The sequence below is a fragment of the Cucurbita moschata genome, unplaced genomic scaffold, assembly GCF_002738365.1.
Source record: "Cucurbita moschata cultivar Rifu unplaced genomic scaffold, Cmos_1.0 Cmo_Scf00009, whole genome shotgun sequence".
Classification (NCBI taxonomy): domain Eukaryota; kingdom Viridiplantae; phylum Streptophyta; class Magnoliopsida; order Cucurbitales; family Cucurbitaceae; genus Cucurbita; species Cucurbita moschata.
In genome coordinates this window covers 3,471,929-3,490,031 of record NW_019268525.1, presented here as the reverse complement: position 1 = coordinate 3,490,031, position 18,103 = coordinate 3,471,929, and the positions used below count along the sequence as shown (strand labels likewise).

Here is an 18,103-nt window from a genome sequence, read left to right as displayed (position 1 = left end):
TCAAATTATCGAGATGCTATGCTCATTTTAAGTTAATGGTATAAAGCTATCGCCTCCAAACGAACAACGTGAGATGATTAGACAAGACTAAGAAAATGTAGTAATGAAAGTGTGGGCACTGTACATTTTGCGGCACATCAACTTTAAAGAGCACCAACAACTGTGAGTAACATGTGGCCTTAATTCTTTAAGCCCTCACCTTCTTCCCCTTCAGCTAAGGCATCCTATCATGCCCTACCTTACACGATGTAATGTCTCATCTCTCTTCCAACAACTCGACTATCCATTCATTAATAACACATTAAATGTATCTCGTTTTGACAAAATCATCCATGTCTCGTGGATTAAGTTGTTCGAGTTATTAAGATATATGAACCCTAAAAAAAAATATTTTTTTAATAAAATAATGATAATAAAGAAACGAGATATCTACGAAATTACAGGGTCTAAAGTTGAATAATGGAAAGTATAATTTATTATTATTATTTTTTAATAAATTAAATTTGAGTAGGTTTGTCCAAATAACAAAAATGAGAAATTTGTTTGAGTGGTAGTGAAATGTGGGCCAATTACATATAATTATTTAAAAATAAAATATTGGGAGCTTGAGAGCCACATGAAAAACATGGCCTTTAATTTATGTCCATAACATTATTGCATGTCGTGAATTATTAATTTTTTAAAATCTACTTTATGTTTTAAAAATAATTATTTTTATTGATTTTATTAATCAATATTTCTAGGGTACTACTCCAGAAAACATATATTAGTTTTTTATTTTTTGAAAATAAATCTTTAATAAAATATAATAAATCCTGGAAAATCGAACCATCCAGATCTTATTTATTTTAACATATGTTCTTATATGAAAAAACTTCATATTCACCCATCAAATTAAAAATATATGTCTGTATTCTATTATAAATTCTGTCACATTAAATATATTTGTCTGTATTTCATTATAAATTCTGTCACATTCCAAAACGTCATTCGTTATTTTTTTTATTTTTCCCCTTTATCTGAAACAGTATGTTGAAAGACTATTGTTTTTAAAAATTATAAATATATTGTTTTTTTTTTGTGTGAAAGAAATCTTTTAACCATAAAAAATATAATATATATTAATTACTTTCAATTAGAAAAAGTCTGATTGTGGTTGAAATAAGAATGTTCAATTTTTAAGGAAAACTTTTATTTATTTATTTTCTTCAAGTTTCTCCATAAGGTGGAGTTTTTAATTAATTTTTTTAGTGTTTTAAACCATTATTTAATATTGTTAATATGTGAATTAAAAATTAAAAATAAATAATTTATACCATAACAATTTTATTATTATTATTTTTTTTATTTTTTTAATGACCAGATAAGAGTAAATCCATCCACATTTGGGAATAACATAATTTGGGCTCATAAACAAAAAAAGAGTTGGAGCAGGGAAATCACGGCCGTACGGCGAGTCATCGTCACCGCATCCAAATTTGAAAGAATACAGAGTGGAAACAAAGGAAGGAATTTGGGAGTGTGGATAAGGAAGAAACCATGCACACTCCATTTAAATTCCCCCAATGTTTCTACCAAACTCTCTCTCTCTCTCTCTCTCTCCCTCTCTGCCTATATATATTCTCCACGCGTTTCAATTTCATTTCTGAAAATCAATCCATCTCTCACGATCTGCGTCGATATTTTGCCGCTCATTCCGCTGGTTTTTCTTTGTTTCATTCCACTTTCGCTTCTTCTGGGTTTCTGCTGCTTGTTTTGTTTGGTGGGAATTTGAGGGTTTTGTGGGTTTTTCTCTTCTCGATCTGGGGTTTTTGTTTTTTGGCTCCTGGGGTTTTTGAGACCGATCTTCGAATGTGGGTGAGTTTGTTCTGAAGATTTAAGAGGTCTAATAGGAGGACGAAGAAGAAGATGACGCAAGATCATCCAAAGAAGGTACCTTAATGTTCATTTGTTTTGTGTACTGTTTTGGTGTTCGTGAAGATTTCTAGATACTGAATGAACTAGAACCTTCTTCAATCGTGTGTTTGCCTTATGTTGAATGAGCTTATCTGTTTTTGGATTGAATTTCTTGTAATGGGCTTGTGTTTGCCTTATGTTGAATGAGCTTATCTGTTTTTGGATTGAATTTCTTGTAATGGGCTTGTGTTTGATGCGTCACCATCAGTTCAATCTTCTTCTCTGTAACTTTATATGCTGCGTTTGGATGGAATTATTGATCCTCCCTTAGTCCGTTTCTTGCTGTAGGACTGTTGCCTCCGCAGGGCTTTATATTCTCAAAAATGCTGTTGTTATTACAAAAAAGAGGGATATCTTCTTGTAGGGGTCAGGGATTAAGAGGACAAGGGAAGTGTTTTTGGATTTGCGCTTTTGTAGATGTTAACCATGGGTAGAGAGGATTAGAAGGATCTTTGATGAAGAAAATTTGGTTTGTGATGTCTGAGATGGGATTCTTATTGTAATTTTCTCTTGGATGTAGGACTTTCTGGGCATTAGTCTTTGTTTGATCTCGTTTTTTACATAACTACCATGTTTTTCACAGCTGACATTCATGATCACCATGTAAAATTTCTTATACTGGAATGCATTTTGTACATTCCTTACTGTTTCTCTAATTGGCGTTGGTTAATAGTTAAATGTTTGCATTATAATAGTCCCTTTTGTGTTCTATTTCTGATGATGTTAAATAATTCATTTGATCTTTAGGAGGCCAAGAAGATCAACTTTTTTACTGAATATGGGGATGCTAATAGATATAAGATTCTTGAAGTTATAGGCAGGGGAAGTTACGGAGTTGTTTGTTCTGCTATAGACGTACAAACCAAAGAGAAAGTTGCAATAAAGAGAATTCATGACATATTTGATCATGTATCTGATGCTGTTCGAATCCTTCGTGAAGTTAAGTTGCTTAGATTGTTGCGGCATCCTGATATTGTTGATATCAAGCACATCATGTTGCCACCTTCTAAAAAGGAATTTAAGGACATTTATGTGGTGTTTGAGCTTATGGAATCTGATCTTCATCAAGTTATTAAAGCAAATGATGATTTGACCCGTGAACATCATCAGTTCTTCCTCTATCAAATGCTACGTGCATTGAAATTCATGCATACAGGTAGATAATTTTCTTTTTCATTCTTATATTTTGAGTATGAAACGAAGGTTTTTAAATTTGAGAATGCTGTTTGCAGCAAATGTCTATCATAGAGATCTGAAGCCGAAGAATATACTGGCAAATGCTAATTGCAAGCTTAAAGTTTGTGATTTTGGACTTGCTAGAGCTGCTTTCAGCGATGTCCCAACTACAATATTTTGGACAGTATGTTCTTCATTTCACTAGCAGATTATTGATTTGTTTTTCAGTGTTTCTAAGTGATGCTGTTTGCAGGACTATGTTGCTACTAGATGGTATAGAGCTCCAGAGCTGTGTGGATCGTTCTGTTCAAAGGTAGGCAGTAAACTAGTTCACATTGATTCCTTCTACGAATTTTCGCAATCACTGGGAGTAAACTAATCACTGGACATTTAGTTTTGATGATTACGCACGTTTTCATTTTGTACCGAATCTGATAGTGCACCGTTACCATGACTTATGTTACATATGTTATTGATTGTCTCAATGTTGAAGCAACAATGTCCCCCCTGCTCCTCCCTCCACCACCATACAAGGAAAGATCAGAACAACATCTTGTAGTGATTTACTGGCCATGGTTCAGTTGGAAATGCTTTCCTTTTTGGTATAAAATGTATGTAATGTATAATAGTGGTTTATAGGAAACAATAATGCGTAGATTATAATAATTCTTGTTCAGGGGGGACTATTGAACTGTCCTGGAAGTTGAAATGTCTGTCATTCAGGTCAGGTTATATCTGTTTTTTTCTTAAGTTTTTGCTTAAACTTAGTTTCCCCTTTTTGTTTTCTAATGTTTGATATCATTATACTGTTTATAGTATACTCCCGCGATAGATATTTGGAGCATTGGCTGCATATTTGCTGAGGTTTTGATAGGGAAGCCACTGTTTCCTGGTAAAAGTGTTGCCCATCAACTGGAGTTAATTACTGATCTTCTTGGGACTCCCTCATTGGAAATCATTGCAGGAGTATGTGTTGCTTGCTATTGATCTGTCCTTTTTCTTCTTTTCGCTTTGATTGTAATAGTCATATTTTATCGGTACTGTTTAGGTTCGGAACGAAAAGGCCAGGAAATATTTGACCGAAATGAGAAAGAAATCTCCAGTGCCGTTTTCACAAAGATTTCCCAATGCGGATCCTGCAGCCATCCGCTTATTACAAAGACTATTAGCATTTGATCCGAAGGATCGACCATCCGCTGTGGAGGTACGAGTTCTCTATTGATCGTTATTTCACCGATGTGTATCTGGGGATCATTAAGTTTTGTGAGATTTATATGTTGACAGGCTCTGGCTGATCCTTACTTTAAGGGCCTAGCTAAAGTTGATAGAGAGCCTTCTTGTCAGCCAATATCAAGAGTGGAATTTGAGTTTGAGAGACGGAAATTAACAAAGGATGACATAAGGGAACTATTATACAGAGAAATATTAGAATATCATCCTCAAATTCGTGAAGATTATTTGAATAGAACTGAGACTACAAAGCTCCTCTATCCTAGGTTCAAATTCATTTTCCTCTTCAACCTTACAACATTCAAGTGATATTGTAGCTATTCCTTTGCTGATTTTGTAGTACTCCTATCATTGTCAGCGTTACAGGTCATTTTAGAAGCCAATTCACCTACCTCAAGGAGAATGGTGCTAAAAGCGCACCGGTTTTGCCTCTCGAACGGAAACACTTCTCCCTCCCACGGTAAGAGTGCACCGGTTAAGTTGTTTTCGTGATTGTTTGATAATGCCATGGCCTAGGAGTCAATATTATTACTGTAACATATAGTTTGGTGGGTGTAGTATAAGTTTTGTGTTCTTACAAGCTCAGTTTGCGAATCGTCTTCTTAGGTCCACGGTTTGCACAAATTTGGATTCACCTGATCGTGAACCGGATCGGCGAAATCCGAAAGTCTCTAATAACAGCATGGGATTATCTGATAGAAAGTTTGGGAATCCATCAAAGGCTCATCCTCCTCCCAAAGTGCCTACTGGTATGAACATATTTCTCTTTAGTGGACAAGTTCTGATAGGATAGAATCTGTCATCTTTCTTCAAACCAAATTTACCATGTTAGATCTTTCAAGCTCAACAATACCATGATACTGATATAACTGATATAGTTGCTTTCGCAAATCTAGGACGAGTTTCCGGGCCCGTTCTCCCATACGAGAACAGAAACATAACAAATGTTTATTCGAGACTAACATCACAAATTAGAAGTTTGGATTTGTGAACAAGACGGCGTATTCTTTGTAGTTCAATCCCAAATCTTAAACCATCCCAAATTCAAGAGGTTCGCACAGTCGTTCACTCAAACTAACCGATGGCACGAACAGTGGTAGATCCCTAGAATGATTCATCTTTAATTGAACGTAAGAAGCTGTAGGTGGTAAAACTCAAGTTGGAGTGGCACATTTTCCATGGCTGGCTGCTCTTAGCTGGAGTAACTGAGATAGGCATGAGCAGTGGTGTAGGGTTACCTGATCTTTGAAGGGTGTTTTTGTTAACTACATTTGCTGCTTCTTATCATGCCATGTAATTATAAACAATCAATTAGTGTAAATACATTTGAATGAAGATTTGTACATTGCCATATGGACCAACTATATTTTAAATCAATAAAACAGTGAAATACCTTCAAATTAAATTTATGGTCGGTTCGGTCAACCCATGAATCAGCGAATTTTTCGTTGAGACAACTTAAATACTATATATAATTTTAATTTTTTATATACTATATTTTAGATATTAAAAGGTAAACTTTTTAATAAAATTTTTAGAAAATATATTTGATCTGTAGTATTTAAAACTATATATATATCTAGTTTTAGAGTATTATTAATTAGTATTCAATGGGCCGAACTTTGAGCCATAGTGATTATAGAAGGTTGGGCCGGCCAACCCATGATCAAATAGTGCTTTACGAGAAGGTTTGGGCCTAGGCCGAGTTGGGCTAGTAAGGTTTGGGCCGAGTTTTTTACGAGAAGGTTTGGGCCGAGTTTTTTACGAGAAGGTTTGGGCCTAGGCCGAGTTTGAGCCGGTTGATCCAATGCTAAGGGTGAGTTCTTATTTTGTTGTTTCTTTTTAAATATGATTTAAAAGAATCCAGCTAAGTTTTGAAAAAAAATGAAAGTAATAATAATAATTTTTAAAAACTTATTTTTTTTTTCGAAATTTGTTTAAATAAATCTATGTAAAAAATTGACGAAATAATGGATATAATTTTTTTTAAAATCTAATAATTACAAATAAGTGATAAGAATTATAAAGTATGACGAATGGTTTCTATTATTAAAAATTTTATTGCATAAATTAGCAAATAATTAGAGTATTATTTGAATAAATTAGGTGTGATTTTATATTTTTTTATTTTTAATAATGGAAGGAAGCAAATAATGTGTCAAAGCATTTGCGTTTCTTTCCCACACATTTTTTATGAAATTTTAAATGAATTATTTAAGCCAATAATTTATGAAATTATAAAAAAAATAATTTGTTAAAATAGGAGTTTTATCAAAATAGTGTCATAATTATTTTCTCACTCTATACAAAGAAATTTAGCGGTAATGATGTCTGCGGGTTTATCGATATGTACGTGTAGATTGAAGTATGGAGTGTGTCACAAAAAAAGGCGAGGAATTCAACAAAATCACCGAAATTGGGGAATTTGGATATACAAATGATAATCAGAGGCGGCGGTAGCTGGGCTCAGCTCCACCACTAAACCGCGAGGGAGGCTGTGGATTTGTGGCCTACGTACAAGGCGCTTAGGCATCGTACGGGCCCTTCTCAAAGCAAACCAAAAAAAAAGAAAAAAAAAAAAACTCCTCGGACGAGCGCTATCTACCTCATTTCTTGAACTACTGATAAGAAAATAATTGAGCTGCTATGTGGGCTTCTTCTATCCACTCAATTTAGCTCCCACTTGTAATCTTTTTCTCTCTGCTAAATCGGTTAATTTCCATGTTAATGACTTGTGTGAACCTCATTGGGGTCATTGGGTTCACTCCTCCCAAGTTCTACTTCCATACCCATATGTTGTGTTGTGCACATTAGGTGTTTGACGATTTGTCTAGGAGAAGTTGAGAAGATTTTTTGAGCTGGGTTTGTTGATTTTTGCTTCATATTTGATTGTGAGTTTGGATTTCGCGGTCTGACTAGGAATGATGTCTGTCATATGCCAGAGCCTTGATTTTGGAAGGTATGTTTTGGATCATGTTGCTTGTGGCTGTTCTTCCAATACTCCATTGGATCGATGTGCGGTGAGGAGTTATGTTAAACCGTGTTCTAAGGGTAGAAACACGCGACACCAAACTCGAACTTTGATTTGTTCCCGAAGAAACATTGGGCAGTGCAGAGTGTTTTCAACTACCCAACCGGAAACTGTATTGAATAGTAAGTGAACTTTTGGGTTTAGGCACCTCCATTTTCTCCTTGGTAGGCTGCAAAAGCTTGTGGTAATAGCCTTTGTTTGTTTCTGTTTTTGCTGAAACAGGCATTACTGGTGGTTCTCAACCATTCTTGGAACTGAGGAAGGAGCCCAGAACCCCAATCTCGTCGACAAATTTGTTTGAAGTTGTAGCCGATGATCTCCAGAAGCTTAACCAAAATCTTCTGTCTGTAAGTGGCAGTGAACTTCGTATTCTATCATTCATTTCATTGCCTTGGAATATACCTTACCATCTGGATTTGACAACTACAGATTTTAACATCACTTAGAATACCTCCAACCATATTTCATCAGCTCTTCAATTGATTTCCTAAACATATTTCTCAATGGATATCTAGAAGAAGAGCTGAATATGGATGTCCCTGTACCCAAGCCCACTCTAGTAGATATTGTCCCCTTTAGCTCATTACGAATCGCCGTCAGCCTCATGGTTTTAAAACATGTCAACTAGAGAGAGGTTTTCACACCCTTATAAGAAATGCTTTATTTCGTTCCCCTTTCCAACTGACGTTGAAAAATTTTGAACAAAATCTGCAAGCTTGTGAAATCCCTATGTGGTCTCAAGCACGTCACCACGTGCATTACTGGGCATCTAGTTGTTGATCTTCTTACAAAAGCTCTTCCTGAAGTCAAGTTTGAAGGTTTAAAGCCCAAGCGCGGGATCATCAACCAATATTCACCACTGAAATCGAGTAGTTTTGCCCTTCTATATTACTTTATGTTCAGAAAGTTCCTATCCCGTGGGTGACTTATTTTCTGGGAACCTGTGCCATTCCTTTTTGTGAAGTCTGAATCTAATATTAGCTTAGATGTAGCACAGGACGACTATATATTTCTTCGAGTTCAACGTCACATACTTATCAAATTGCATATATTCGAGTTATTGTTATCTCTTCAAATTTGTAGTCTTATTTGTTTCCTTGATCAAATTTGTAGTCTTAACTGAAATGCCTGCAGATGGTTGGTGAGGAGAACCCAGCTTTGGTCTCTGCTGCTCAGCGGATATTTGGTGCTGGAGGGAAGAGGATGAGACCAGCTCTAGTATTCCTGGTGTCAAGAGCAACGGCCGGATTAGTTGGGTTAGAGTGAGTGATTCCTACCAGACATGCACATTCCTGAAAATCTGAGCTTAGTATGGCATTGAAGAAAATTCAATTATTGTTTTGCTTGCATTGCCTCCAGGGAACTCACTGTGGAGCATCGACGTTTGGCAGAGATCATTGAAATGATCCACACTGCAAGCTTGATACACGACGATGTATTAGACGACAGCGATATGAGAAGAGGTATGCCCATTTTACGTACATAAAGTTCGGGATTTCTCATTGGCGCTTTCTGCATAGATAAATGAATACGTATATTTGTTTATGACATTTTTGAGCGTGATTTTGAAAGGGCTTTAGAAGGTCATAACATTTCCTCTTTGGTCTGAATTCACTCCATTTGTTATCTTCTTCTTCTTCATCCCTGTTGAGGTTGTGATTCATCATGGAGCTGTAGAGATAAAACTATGTCCACGTATCAAACTCTTTAATGATGCTCTTGGTAGGTTACAAAGGATTTGAACTGTAACGCTCAAGCCACCGCTAGCAAATATTGTCCTCTTTGGGCTTTCCCTCGAGGTTTTTAAAATGCGTCTGCTAGGGTGAGGTTTCTACACCCTTATAAAGAATGTTTCGTTCTCCTTCCCAACCGATGTGGGATCTCACAATCCACCTTCCTTCAGGGCCGAGCATCCTTGCTAGCACTCATTCCCTTCTCTAATTGATGTGGACCCCCCAATCAACCCCCTTCGTGGCCCAACGTCCTTACTGGCACACTGCCTCATGTCACTACTTTAACTTGATAGTACTTTTTCCTCGTTTGGAGGCAAAGTCACTACTTTAACTTGTTAGTTGCTCGCAAACAAATAGTTCAATTTTATTACCAAGTACATACATAATCGCCTGGCTTCAATACCTTTTCAGAATATAATTTTATTTTGATAACCACCATCGGTTGCCCTATTGAACAAGAAGGGCCATGTAAATATAATAAAAGGCTAGCAAACGAGTTCAAGCTTGTCCACCTACTTAGGATTTCATATCCGACGAGTTATCTTGACAACCAAATGTAGTAGGGTCTTGTCTCTCGAAAATAGTTAGGTTGTGCGCAAGTTGGCTTAGACACACTTGCAACGTGTCATTTATTTACCGCTTCCCCCTTTCCTCCTACAACTTCCATTAGCTCCGCAACAGATTTATTCACCTGATGGTTAAAGCTGTTTGTTTCAGGGAAGGAAACCTTGCACCAATTATACGGTACCAGAGTGGCAGTGCTAGCTGGAGATTTCATGTTTGCACAGTCATCATGGTGTCTTGCTAACCTCGAAAATCTCGAAGTCATTAAGCTTATCAGTCAGGTAAATTTGGTTCCCATGCAATCCACAGTCATCTTGATATGCAACCTCTAGCTAGCTTATATAAGATTCAATTAGTTCTATTGCAGGTTATAAAAGATTTTGCAAGTGGTGAAATAAAGCAGGCATCAAGCCTGTTTGATTGTGAAGTTGAACTTGAAGAGTATCTGACCAAAAGCTATTATAAAACAGCCTCCTTGATTGCTGCTAGCACGAAAGGTGCTGCGATCTTTAGCGGGGTTGATCGTGATACTACTGAGAAGATGTACGAGTATGGAAGGAATCTCGGTCTTTCGTTCCAAATTGTCGACGACATATTGGATTTTACACAATCGACAAAGCAGCTCGGAAAGCCAGCAGGAAGTGATCTGGCTAAAGGAAACCTTACAGCTCCAGTTATATTTGCTCTTGAGAGAGAGCCTAGACTGAAAGAAATTATCGAAACCGAATTCAGTGAGCCGGGGTCGCTAGAAGAAGCGATTGAATTAGTCAAGAGCAGGGGTGGCATTGAAAGAGCACAAGAATTAGCTAAACAGAAGGCAGATCTTGCTATCCAAAACCTACAATGCCTTCCAGAAGGAGTGTTTCGGTACGCGCTCGAGGATATGGTGACGTTTAATCTAGAACGGATCGATTAGTTTAGTTAAAAGGAAAATATAGTTGGAATTTGCCAAAGACAGAGGTGGTATGTTACAGGGTTGGTTGGGTTGTATATTGGTTGAACATGTTGAGCTGCAAATAATTGCTCATAGTATTATATTCAGCTATAGATTTCTTCCAAATTGTCTGACAAGGAATATCTGTTTCTTATGTACACTAAATTCTAATAAAATTTATACACTTTGCTCACTTTCATCTTGAGGTCCAGATTCTAGAGGAACCTTCCCTAAAGCCAAATGAAAGCTTGTTGGTATATTATAATGATTCAAAGTTGAAAAGGACGTGTAGTGATTGAGCACGACTTTCGTCGAGGCATCGAGGTAATGCTTACCCAAACAAAATGAAGAGCTATCTGCATGACGATGCGGCCTATCACGACCTATCTTTTATGAGAATCTATTCTATAGAAACTTTATAGTTAAGAGTGTTTATCGTAATACTTTTTAACGACTTTAACCATAGTATATTAACATGTAATTAAGATTATAAAACAATATAGTATAAGAAAAATACAATTGGAACCGGAAGCAAGATTTATAATTAGATAAAATTTATCGAATAGTAGACGAATTCTAACTTATAAAAGTACTAGAGACTAAATTTAACACTAAATTTAACACAGATCATCGAGATAAAATTTATAATTTAACATACTTTTATATTAATCTTTAGTGTTGAGAGTAGTTATTGCCACCGGTACTGCCACAAGCGCTACCACCGACACTTCCACAGCCAGCGCCACAAACGCCACCACCGCCACTTCCACCGTCCCGATTGCCATTGCCGCAACTATCGCCATAGCCGTCGGTACGACTACTATCTCCCCAATAACCATCACCATTGCCACCATATTCTTGTCCTCCTCCACTACTTAAACCAAGGGCCGCAGCTGCAGCAGCCATAGCAGCACCAGCCCCAGCAAAGATGGCCATGCCGCCGTCCTTGAATCCACTTCGTTTGTCTCTTCCAACGCTTGGTTCGCTGCTTTGATTACTTCGTGATCTGTCTGTTCGAAAACTGTATTGTTCGCTTCTTTGAGCGCCATGTCTGTCTGATGGAACGCTTTGTTCGCTTCTTAGAGTGTCCTGTCTGTATGCTCGAATGCCCTGTCCGGACTCAACATCATAGTAGGATTGTCGGGGCCATGGCGGCGGCGGCGGCGGCCGCCTTGAACTAATAGATCCACTTGGAGTAGGCCGTGTTGAGTCTTTCCTTTTACGGCCTCTGATTATACATAAACAACATAAAATCACAACGGCGGCTAGTAAAGAAGCGCAAATTATGAGAATTATGATGGAGGGTTTGATATCAAACATTGGGACTCTTCCAAGTTTGGTTCTTGGTTTGATGTTTGAAGCCACCAAAGCCAAGAATATGAAGGGAATGTATATAAGGATATTCTTATAATATTTGTGTTCTTCAAGAAATAAAGAGGATAGTTATAAGCTTTTGGTGAAGAGGGAATCCACTTTAAAAGTTCTCTTTCTTTATAGAAAAGAAGGGAAGGATTATTCCATGGTGGTTGTCTTGTACATGATGTGTTAAGAGTCTCGTCACTATCCACCTCTTCATTCCAGTAACAAAGAGTTGTATCATGACAATGAAAATGATGAGAAACAATCGAGAACTGTGATCATTGTCTAATCAATGGAGATGTTCCAAAAGAAGACAACTATTAGGATAGAAGATAAAACAGAATAGAAAAGGAAGCTCAGTTTGTTTCACAAAAATTCAGATAACCAATGCTAATAATGTCAAAAATGATCCCAAATAAATTAAGCAACTAACTCAGTCTAAGCAGCTTGAGACAGAAAAGCTCTTCCAGGCTGACGGTTGGCTAGAGGCCCATGGCATCCAAGAAGCTTGGCATTCACACCATCTGGAAGAATCTTGTTCTCTGCCTTGAATTTCAGGTAATCAGCTCGGCTGAATTTAGTGAATCCCCACTTCCTGCTAACAATGATCTTCTGACGACCAGGGAACTTGAACTTAGCACGGCGGAGGGCCTCCTGTGCGTTCTGACCGTTGTTGTCCTTGCAGCGAACTGAAAGGAGAACCTGCCCAATGGCCACTCTCGCACAGGTTCCCTGTGGTTTCCCAAAGGCACCTCTCATGCCAGTTTGGAGCCTATCAGCCCCAGCACATGAAAGCATCTTGTTAATCCGCAGAACATGGAAGGGGTGCACCCTGACCCTCAAATGGAATGCATCCTTCCCAGCAAACTTGGTCATGTACTTATTGCAGGCAATCCTAGCTGCTTCTAAAGCTTCACTTGACACGTTTTCTTTCTCCCAACTCACAAGGTGGACACAGAATGGAAATTCATCTACTCCTTTCCTTTTCATTCCCACGTCATAGATCCTGATCTTAGGATCAGGTACACCACGGCAAAATCGTGACTTAGGGTACGGTTTGTTTTTAATCTGTCGGTAACATCTAGCAGGTCTTCTCCCCATTGTGTGTGCTTGAACTTGACCTGCGTAGTTGTAAGAAAATAAAACAATATCAAGACAAAGTACAATGGAAAATACCCAAAACTAAATGACAAATTGAAATTTCTCCCAAAAATCCTAAACATCCATATTCCTATTTTCCCTTTCCTTGTGGCCTCAAAAAAAAAAAAAAGCTGCATCCAGTTTAGCCTCATAACTAAGATAACAGGTGACACAAAATTCAGCTTGTTAGATTTAAGTCCAGATGTAAATTGACCAGTCGACCTTGTATGGACAAAGGCAGAACATTTTCTTGGCCACTAATCATAAAATATAATGAACAGAGAATGAATCAGAGAGCAGTCTTGTAAATCATACAGACATATCCTTGAAGCTCGGCACAACTACACGTAGCCGCACCAGGAGAACAATAAGATATGCTTGATTATCATAAGTACCTGCTTCAATCATCACCTTCCACTCGTCTTTAATTATATGACACAGAAGTTACCGTATAATAATATCTGAAACTAGTTTATGACACAACCCAACCGTTAATATCTTAATAACATGATGCCCTGATCCAAAAGTTTTTTGTTGACTCTTTGGTGCATCATAATTCAAATCCCCTGGTTAAACTCAAGGAGGCATACATAAACAAACTCAATACAAAAACAACGGTGCCAATAACTAGAGAAAAAATCCATTAATACAAAAACATAAACTATCAAATTTATTGGTGTGTTGGGAAGAGACTCAGATGAGTAAGGCAAACATCATGTCCAGGCGAATATTGACCACCAGCAGTACAAATCTGGGCAGTCATGGGTTGCACAAGATCAGCCAATTTCATTCTTCATGGTCCTCCCTTCAATCTACGAAACAGAGGCCAAGAAAATGCAACCATACCAAATCCCATTCTGCACATTTTCTTTTTCACTTACATGAACAAATCATTTCATTCATTTCGACTACTATCATCATTAACCACAATCCTCACAGGATTGGTTACCCTAAAATGCTCCAGATCCATACTCAAGACAAAAACTAATTTCCGATTTCAAAATGCAACGCTAACACCGCAATGACTAGTTTTCGGGTTCAGAAAATTAAAAACATGAAAAACTCCATCGAACGAAAAGAAACAAAGAAAAAAATAGCTATCGTACCACCGACGGAGAGATGAGTTGTAGAAGCGGCGGCGGCGCGACGAGATTCAGCGATTCAATGTGGCTGTTAACCCTTTTTATAGCAGATTTGGACGGAGAAATTGGGCCGAATGCCCTTTTTTTCCTACTTGAACAACACGTATTATCCAGCCTTCCTTCTTTTTTCACCCTCCAGGCTGAATTAATTAATTCAGATCAATTTTTGTCTAAAATTTTAATTTTTTTAATTCCAGTGATAATTTTCAAATATTTAGAAAATATTAAATATATTTTAAAAATAAACGAAAAATCCTAACGGTTTTATTTTAGCTTTAAAATATTTGTTTTAGTTCTAACATATTTAACTTCATTTTACTTTTCATCACATCGAATCGGGGGATTTCGTTGCGTTCATCGCTGCCGGGAAAATCTTATTGGAGGTGATGCTTGGTGCAGCTAAGCTCGATCACTCGATCTTCCTATTTGGCGAGTATGGTCAACACTGATATCTCCGATTTTCTTCGGATTAAGGTGAGTTTCTTTCCAGATGTGTTTAATCTTCTTGATCCAGTTACTGTTGTTGTGCTTCTTGTTACTGATGGTATTCATATGAGTGGAACGAGGAGAACATCTTTCTTGACATGGATAATTTCTGTGATTAGTAGTTTGCTTATTGTTCTTTTTATTGTGGTTGGATTTGTTGGGGGAGTTCTTCAATTTTGTTATCCTTTTTCCCTTTCGGTCAAAGGGAGCTGCAGCTGTTGTTTACTGGTTTTTGATATGTTGGCCTCCATTGTTGAGGAAAACAAGCAACCTTCAAGAGATGTACCGGTGGGTTTGATTGGATTAATGTCTATGATCTCTGTGTTCTAGTGCTTGATGGCATTGTCATTATCAAAGCTACAAAAATATACCGTGATAAATAGGAATGCGGCATTTTCCGTTGCATTTGGTAAAATTGGGATCATATAGGCTAAATAGTTGGTTCGCATAGTTGCTCTCCTTCAAGATTGTTGGTGGAATCTTTAGGGCAGTTCGCATGTAATAGCCCAAGCCGCATATTGTCTTCGTTGGGCTTTCTCTTTGGGCTTCCCCTCAAGGTTTTAAAACAGGTTTCCAATCCCTTAGAAGCAATGTTTCGTTCTCCTCTCCAACTGATGTGAGATCTCACAATCCACCCCCTTGGGGGCCAGCGTCCTCATTGGCACACTGCTCAGTATCCAACTCTGATACCATTTGTAAAAGTCCAAGCTCACCGCTAACATATATTGTTCTCTTTGAACTTTCTTTTATGGGCTTTCCCTCCCTCTGTTAGAAAGAGGCCTTCACACCCTTATAAGGAATGTTCGTTCCCCTCTCTAACTGATGTAGGATCTCAAATTGCTACACCACTCAGATTGCTAGGGTCCATCTATTTCCACCCCTCTTCGCCTTGGTTCATCCGAAAACGGGAACTCCTATATTATGCTACTCTTTTGACAACCATAAATAGTGCAATTGTTGCATTTTTCTCTAGTTTGGGCATCTTGTCAAGTGTTTTTCATCCAGCACACTAAACATTTTTATGCCTGGCTGTTCCATTGCACTCACAAGACTTACTACGTTAAGGACACGACACCAAGAAGTGATTATATCAAGTTTATTGCTTGCTTGTTTATCATTTTTGGTTCTTGTATAACGTTGGCAGTAGTTTGAAATTTGGATAGGCAAGGATGGATTGAATATGCTGTACCTGCCTCCTTTTGGTTTCTTAGCCCCCTGGATATGACGTTCCTTACCAAGTACCGATTGCCATCGGTTTGGAGCGTCCCTCTTGTTCCCCCATTCCCATCACTGTCTATAGGGACGAACCTCTTATTGGATCTTTGGGTAGTGTGGCATTCTTGAGGTTCTTCATTTGCAGTGCAGTAATGCGTCTGTTCTATTTCTTTGTTGGTCTTCTTGCCACATATGATGTAGCCCATCAAGATGGCTTAGGTTCCCAGAATGAAGAGAGAAAATAGAATACCAGATGGGTGGCTGGACAGAGGCATTATTATATATATATCTGTAAATAGCTTTCAAGTCGTTTCCTGAGAATTGTTTTACTCTGTGAAGTGTCTAATTTACCTTAATTGCTTATATTAGCAATCCCTTTGAAATTCGCATTGTAGGCCTTTAGGTAATTATGTTCTTGGTCTTGTTCTTGTTCTTTTGGACTGGTGATAAGAGCCAAATGTAAAGTAGCACAAGGGAAGCTTGTAGGCTTACATTAATCTCGGTTCATGTCTTAAAACGAACATGAAATACTTAGGTAAATAGATCCTGTGAATACACCATTATGATTCCAACAGACTCAATTTTCATTCTTCTCTAAAACTTGTCGTATTTATTCTCTCCCTTGACAAACATTGGAGTTAGAAACCAGATAAAATGCAAACCTTAAGCTAGAACAAGCACAAACAACAAATAATGAAAATAATGGGAGCTATACATTCACATCAAATCCCAAACGGCTGCACTTCTCACCACCAATTGAGCAGTAGCTGTTAAACTGCCGGCCAAACTATCCTTTGTCGTTTCAGACACAATGGGCCTTGCACATAAAACTCGACCACTAATGTAACAGCCCAAGCCCATCGCTGGTAGATGTTGTCTTCTTTAGACTATCTCTTCTAGACTTTCCTTTAAAGTTTTAAAACACGTATATTAGAGATGTTTACACAGCCTCATAAAGTACCATCTCTGACCAATGTGGAATCTCACAAACTAGGAAGGCTTTTGTTCATCAATTGGTATCATATATCTTCCATTCATAATGCAAAACAAGATGGATACCATGAAACTAAATAAATAAACAAGTTTGAGTTGAAAGTGCATGAGTTTGAAGAGAGTGCAAGTAAGTACATTGTGAATTCTGAGTTGAAGAACAGCAACAGCAAGCTGAAATTTGGTCAATGAGAGAGAGAAAAAGAGAAGAAAAGGGTGAGGGTGAGTGGGTGAAATGTTTGTATAGTTTAGGGTAAGAGTGAGTGTGTGTGGAAGAATGGTCTGGTCTTATACAGAGTATCATGTCAGTGGATAAGTAAGTAGTAGGTGGACATCACAATGCCTTGTTTCAATCACTTGAAAGCTCAAACACAAAGGACACACACCACCCCCTCTTTTGACACCAAATCTCCCCACCACCCTTCTTCCCTTCTTTGTTTCTCTCTAGCTCTTCCTTCTGAGATCACAAAAGTGAAAGATGCTTCCATTTTCTCCCCCACCTTTTCCACATGCCCTCTTTCTTTCACTTTTCTCCACTCATTTCCTTTCCCAATTCATTTACTCAACTTGGTGGGTAGAAGTTTTAATGTTAGTTTTATACTGTTTGTGTCTAATAAGTTTTTAAACTTTAAACAATATCTAATAGATTCATGAGTTTTCGAGTCGGAACTTAAAAATATGAATTTCTTCCTCATATCCCGCAGCAAAAGTTTGTTCGCCAACTCTAAACTCCCACTTTCTCATCTATGATGGTTCTCTTCAATGTTAGCAACCGTGTTTGACCCTTTTTTGTGTTTATTTCAATTTCTCTACATTCTAGCTGAAAGAGAAAATTTACCTTTATGTAGAGAGAGGATGTTGTACCATACTCTTTCATTCTCGTAAGTTGACTTTTCTATGCATCCCGACTAAGGTCTCACAAATGTGGATGCTTCACTAATATGAATAGGTTATATAGAAAAAAAGGTGGTACTACCTTGTCCCGAATATGTCTTCAAATATCTTGGATCCTTATCTTAAACATTAAAACCCACTCCTTATGCCCACTTTTAGATAATGTTTTACATTTTATTGTCTGTACTTATCTTCTTCTTCTTCTTTTTTTTTTTTTTTTTTTTTTTTTTTTTTTTTTTTTTTTTTTTTTTTT

General features: G+C 37.5%; 4 protein-coding genes across 7 annotated transcripts; 2 read left to right on the top strand and 2 right to left on the bottom strand.

Moving 5' to 3' along the window:
* Positions 1–1,462: 1,462 nt before the first annotated feature.
* On the top strand, positions 1,463–5,707 carry LOC111447290 (mitogen-activated protein kinase 19-like). Its single transcript, XM_023086364.1, has 10 exons — positions 1,463–1,932; positions 2,704–3,112; positions 3,189–3,316; positions 3,386–3,445; positions 3,949–4,098; positions 4,181–4,336; positions 4,417–4,628; positions 4,721–4,822; positions 4,969–5,111; positions 5,259–5,707. The coding sequence occupies exons 1-10, from the start codon at positions 1,909–1,911 to the stop codon at positions 5,351–5,353; spliced, it is 1,479 nt and encodes a 492-aa protein (XP_022942132.1). The 5' UTR covers positions 1,463–1,908; the 3' UTR covers positions 5,354–5,707.
* Positions 5,708–7,058: 1,351 nt separating this feature from the next.
* LOC111447291 (probable solanesyl-diphosphate synthase 3, chloroplastic) lies at positions 7,059–10,821 on the top strand. Of its 2 annotated transcripts, none has more exons than XM_023086366.1 (6): positions 7,059–7,519; positions 7,629–7,740; positions 8,528–8,655; positions 8,753–8,856; positions 9,844–9,971; positions 10,058–10,821. In XM_023086366.1, exons 1-6 carry the CDS (start codon positions 7,284–7,286, stop codon positions 10,604–10,606), a joined length of 1,257 nt encoding a protein of 418 aa, XP_022942134.1. In that variant the 5' UTR covers positions 7,059–7,283; the 3' UTR covers positions 10,607–10,821. The 2 variants fall into 2 exon arrangements, with proteins under 2 accessions (XP_022942134.1, XP_022942133.1); XM_023086365.1 differs by having other exon boundaries at positions 7,060–7,515; positions 7,616–7,740.
* Positions 10,822–11,296: 475 nt separating this feature from the next.
* LOC111447219 (glycine-rich RNA-binding protein GRP2A-like) lies at positions 11,297–11,944 on the bottom strand. Its single transcript, XM_023086263.1, has one exon. It carries the CDS (start codon positions 11,942–11,944, stop codon positions 11,297–11,299), a length of 648 nt encoding a protein of 215 aa, XP_022942031.1.
* A 291-nt stretch (positions 11,945–12,235) lies between these two features.
* LOC111447292 (60S ribosomal protein L10-like) lies at positions 12,236–14,385 on the bottom strand. 3 transcript variants are annotated; one of them, XM_023086369.1, is made up of 2 exons: positions 14,230–14,385; positions 12,236–13,104 (listed from the first exon to the last, which is right to left on the bottom strand). In XM_023086369.1, exon 2 carries the CDS (start codon positions 13,082–13,084, stop codon positions 12,422–12,424), a length of 663 nt encoding a protein of 220 aa, XP_022942137.1. In that variant the 5' UTR covers positions 13,085–13,104; positions 14,230–14,385; the 3' UTR covers positions 12,236–12,421. The 3 variants fall into 3 exon arrangements, with proteins under 3 accessions (XP_022942137.1, XP_022942138.1, XP_022942135.1); XM_023086370.1 differs by having other exon boundaries at positions 14,225–14,378; XM_023086367.1 differs by lacking the exon at positions 14,230–14,385 and adding an exon at positions 13,346–14,212.
* Between the last annotated feature and the right edge of the window lie 3,718 nt (positions 14,386–18,103).

Coding starts and splice junctions, on each gene's coding strand:
- LOC111447290 (XM_023086364.1), top strand. CDS start 1,909: ATGACGCAAGATCATCCAAAGAAG. Junction 3,317..3,385: donor CAACTACAATATTTTGGACA/GTATGTTCTTCA, acceptor TGCTGTTTGCAG/GACTATGTTGCTACTAGATG. Junction 4,099..4,180: donor CATTGGAAATCATTGCAGGA/GTATGTGTTGCT, acceptor GGTACTGTTTAG/GTTCGGAACGAAAAGGCCAG.
- LOC111447291 (XM_023086365.1), top strand. CDS start 7,284: ATGATGTCTGTCATATGCCAGAGCCTTGATTTTGGAAGGTATGTTTTG. Junction 8,656..8,752: donor GCCGGATTAGTTGGGTTAGA/GTGAGTGATTCC, acceptor CATTGCCTCCAG/GGAACTCACTGTGGAGCATC. Junction 8,857..9,843: donor CGACAGCGATATGAGAAGAG/GTATGCCCATTT, acceptor TGTTTGTTTCAG/GGAAGGAAACCTTGCACCAA.
- LOC111447219 (XM_023086263.1), bottom strand. CDS start 11,944: ATGTTTGATATCAAACCCTCCATCATAATTCTCATAATTTGCGCTTCT.
- LOC111447292 (XM_023086367.1), bottom strand. CDS start 13,388: ATGATTAGTGGCCAAGAAAATGTTCTGCCTTTGTCCATACAAG. Junction 13,105..13,345: donor TCTGCCTTTGTCCATACAAG/GTCGACTGGTCA, acceptor ACAACTACGCAG/GTCAAGTTCAAGCACACACA.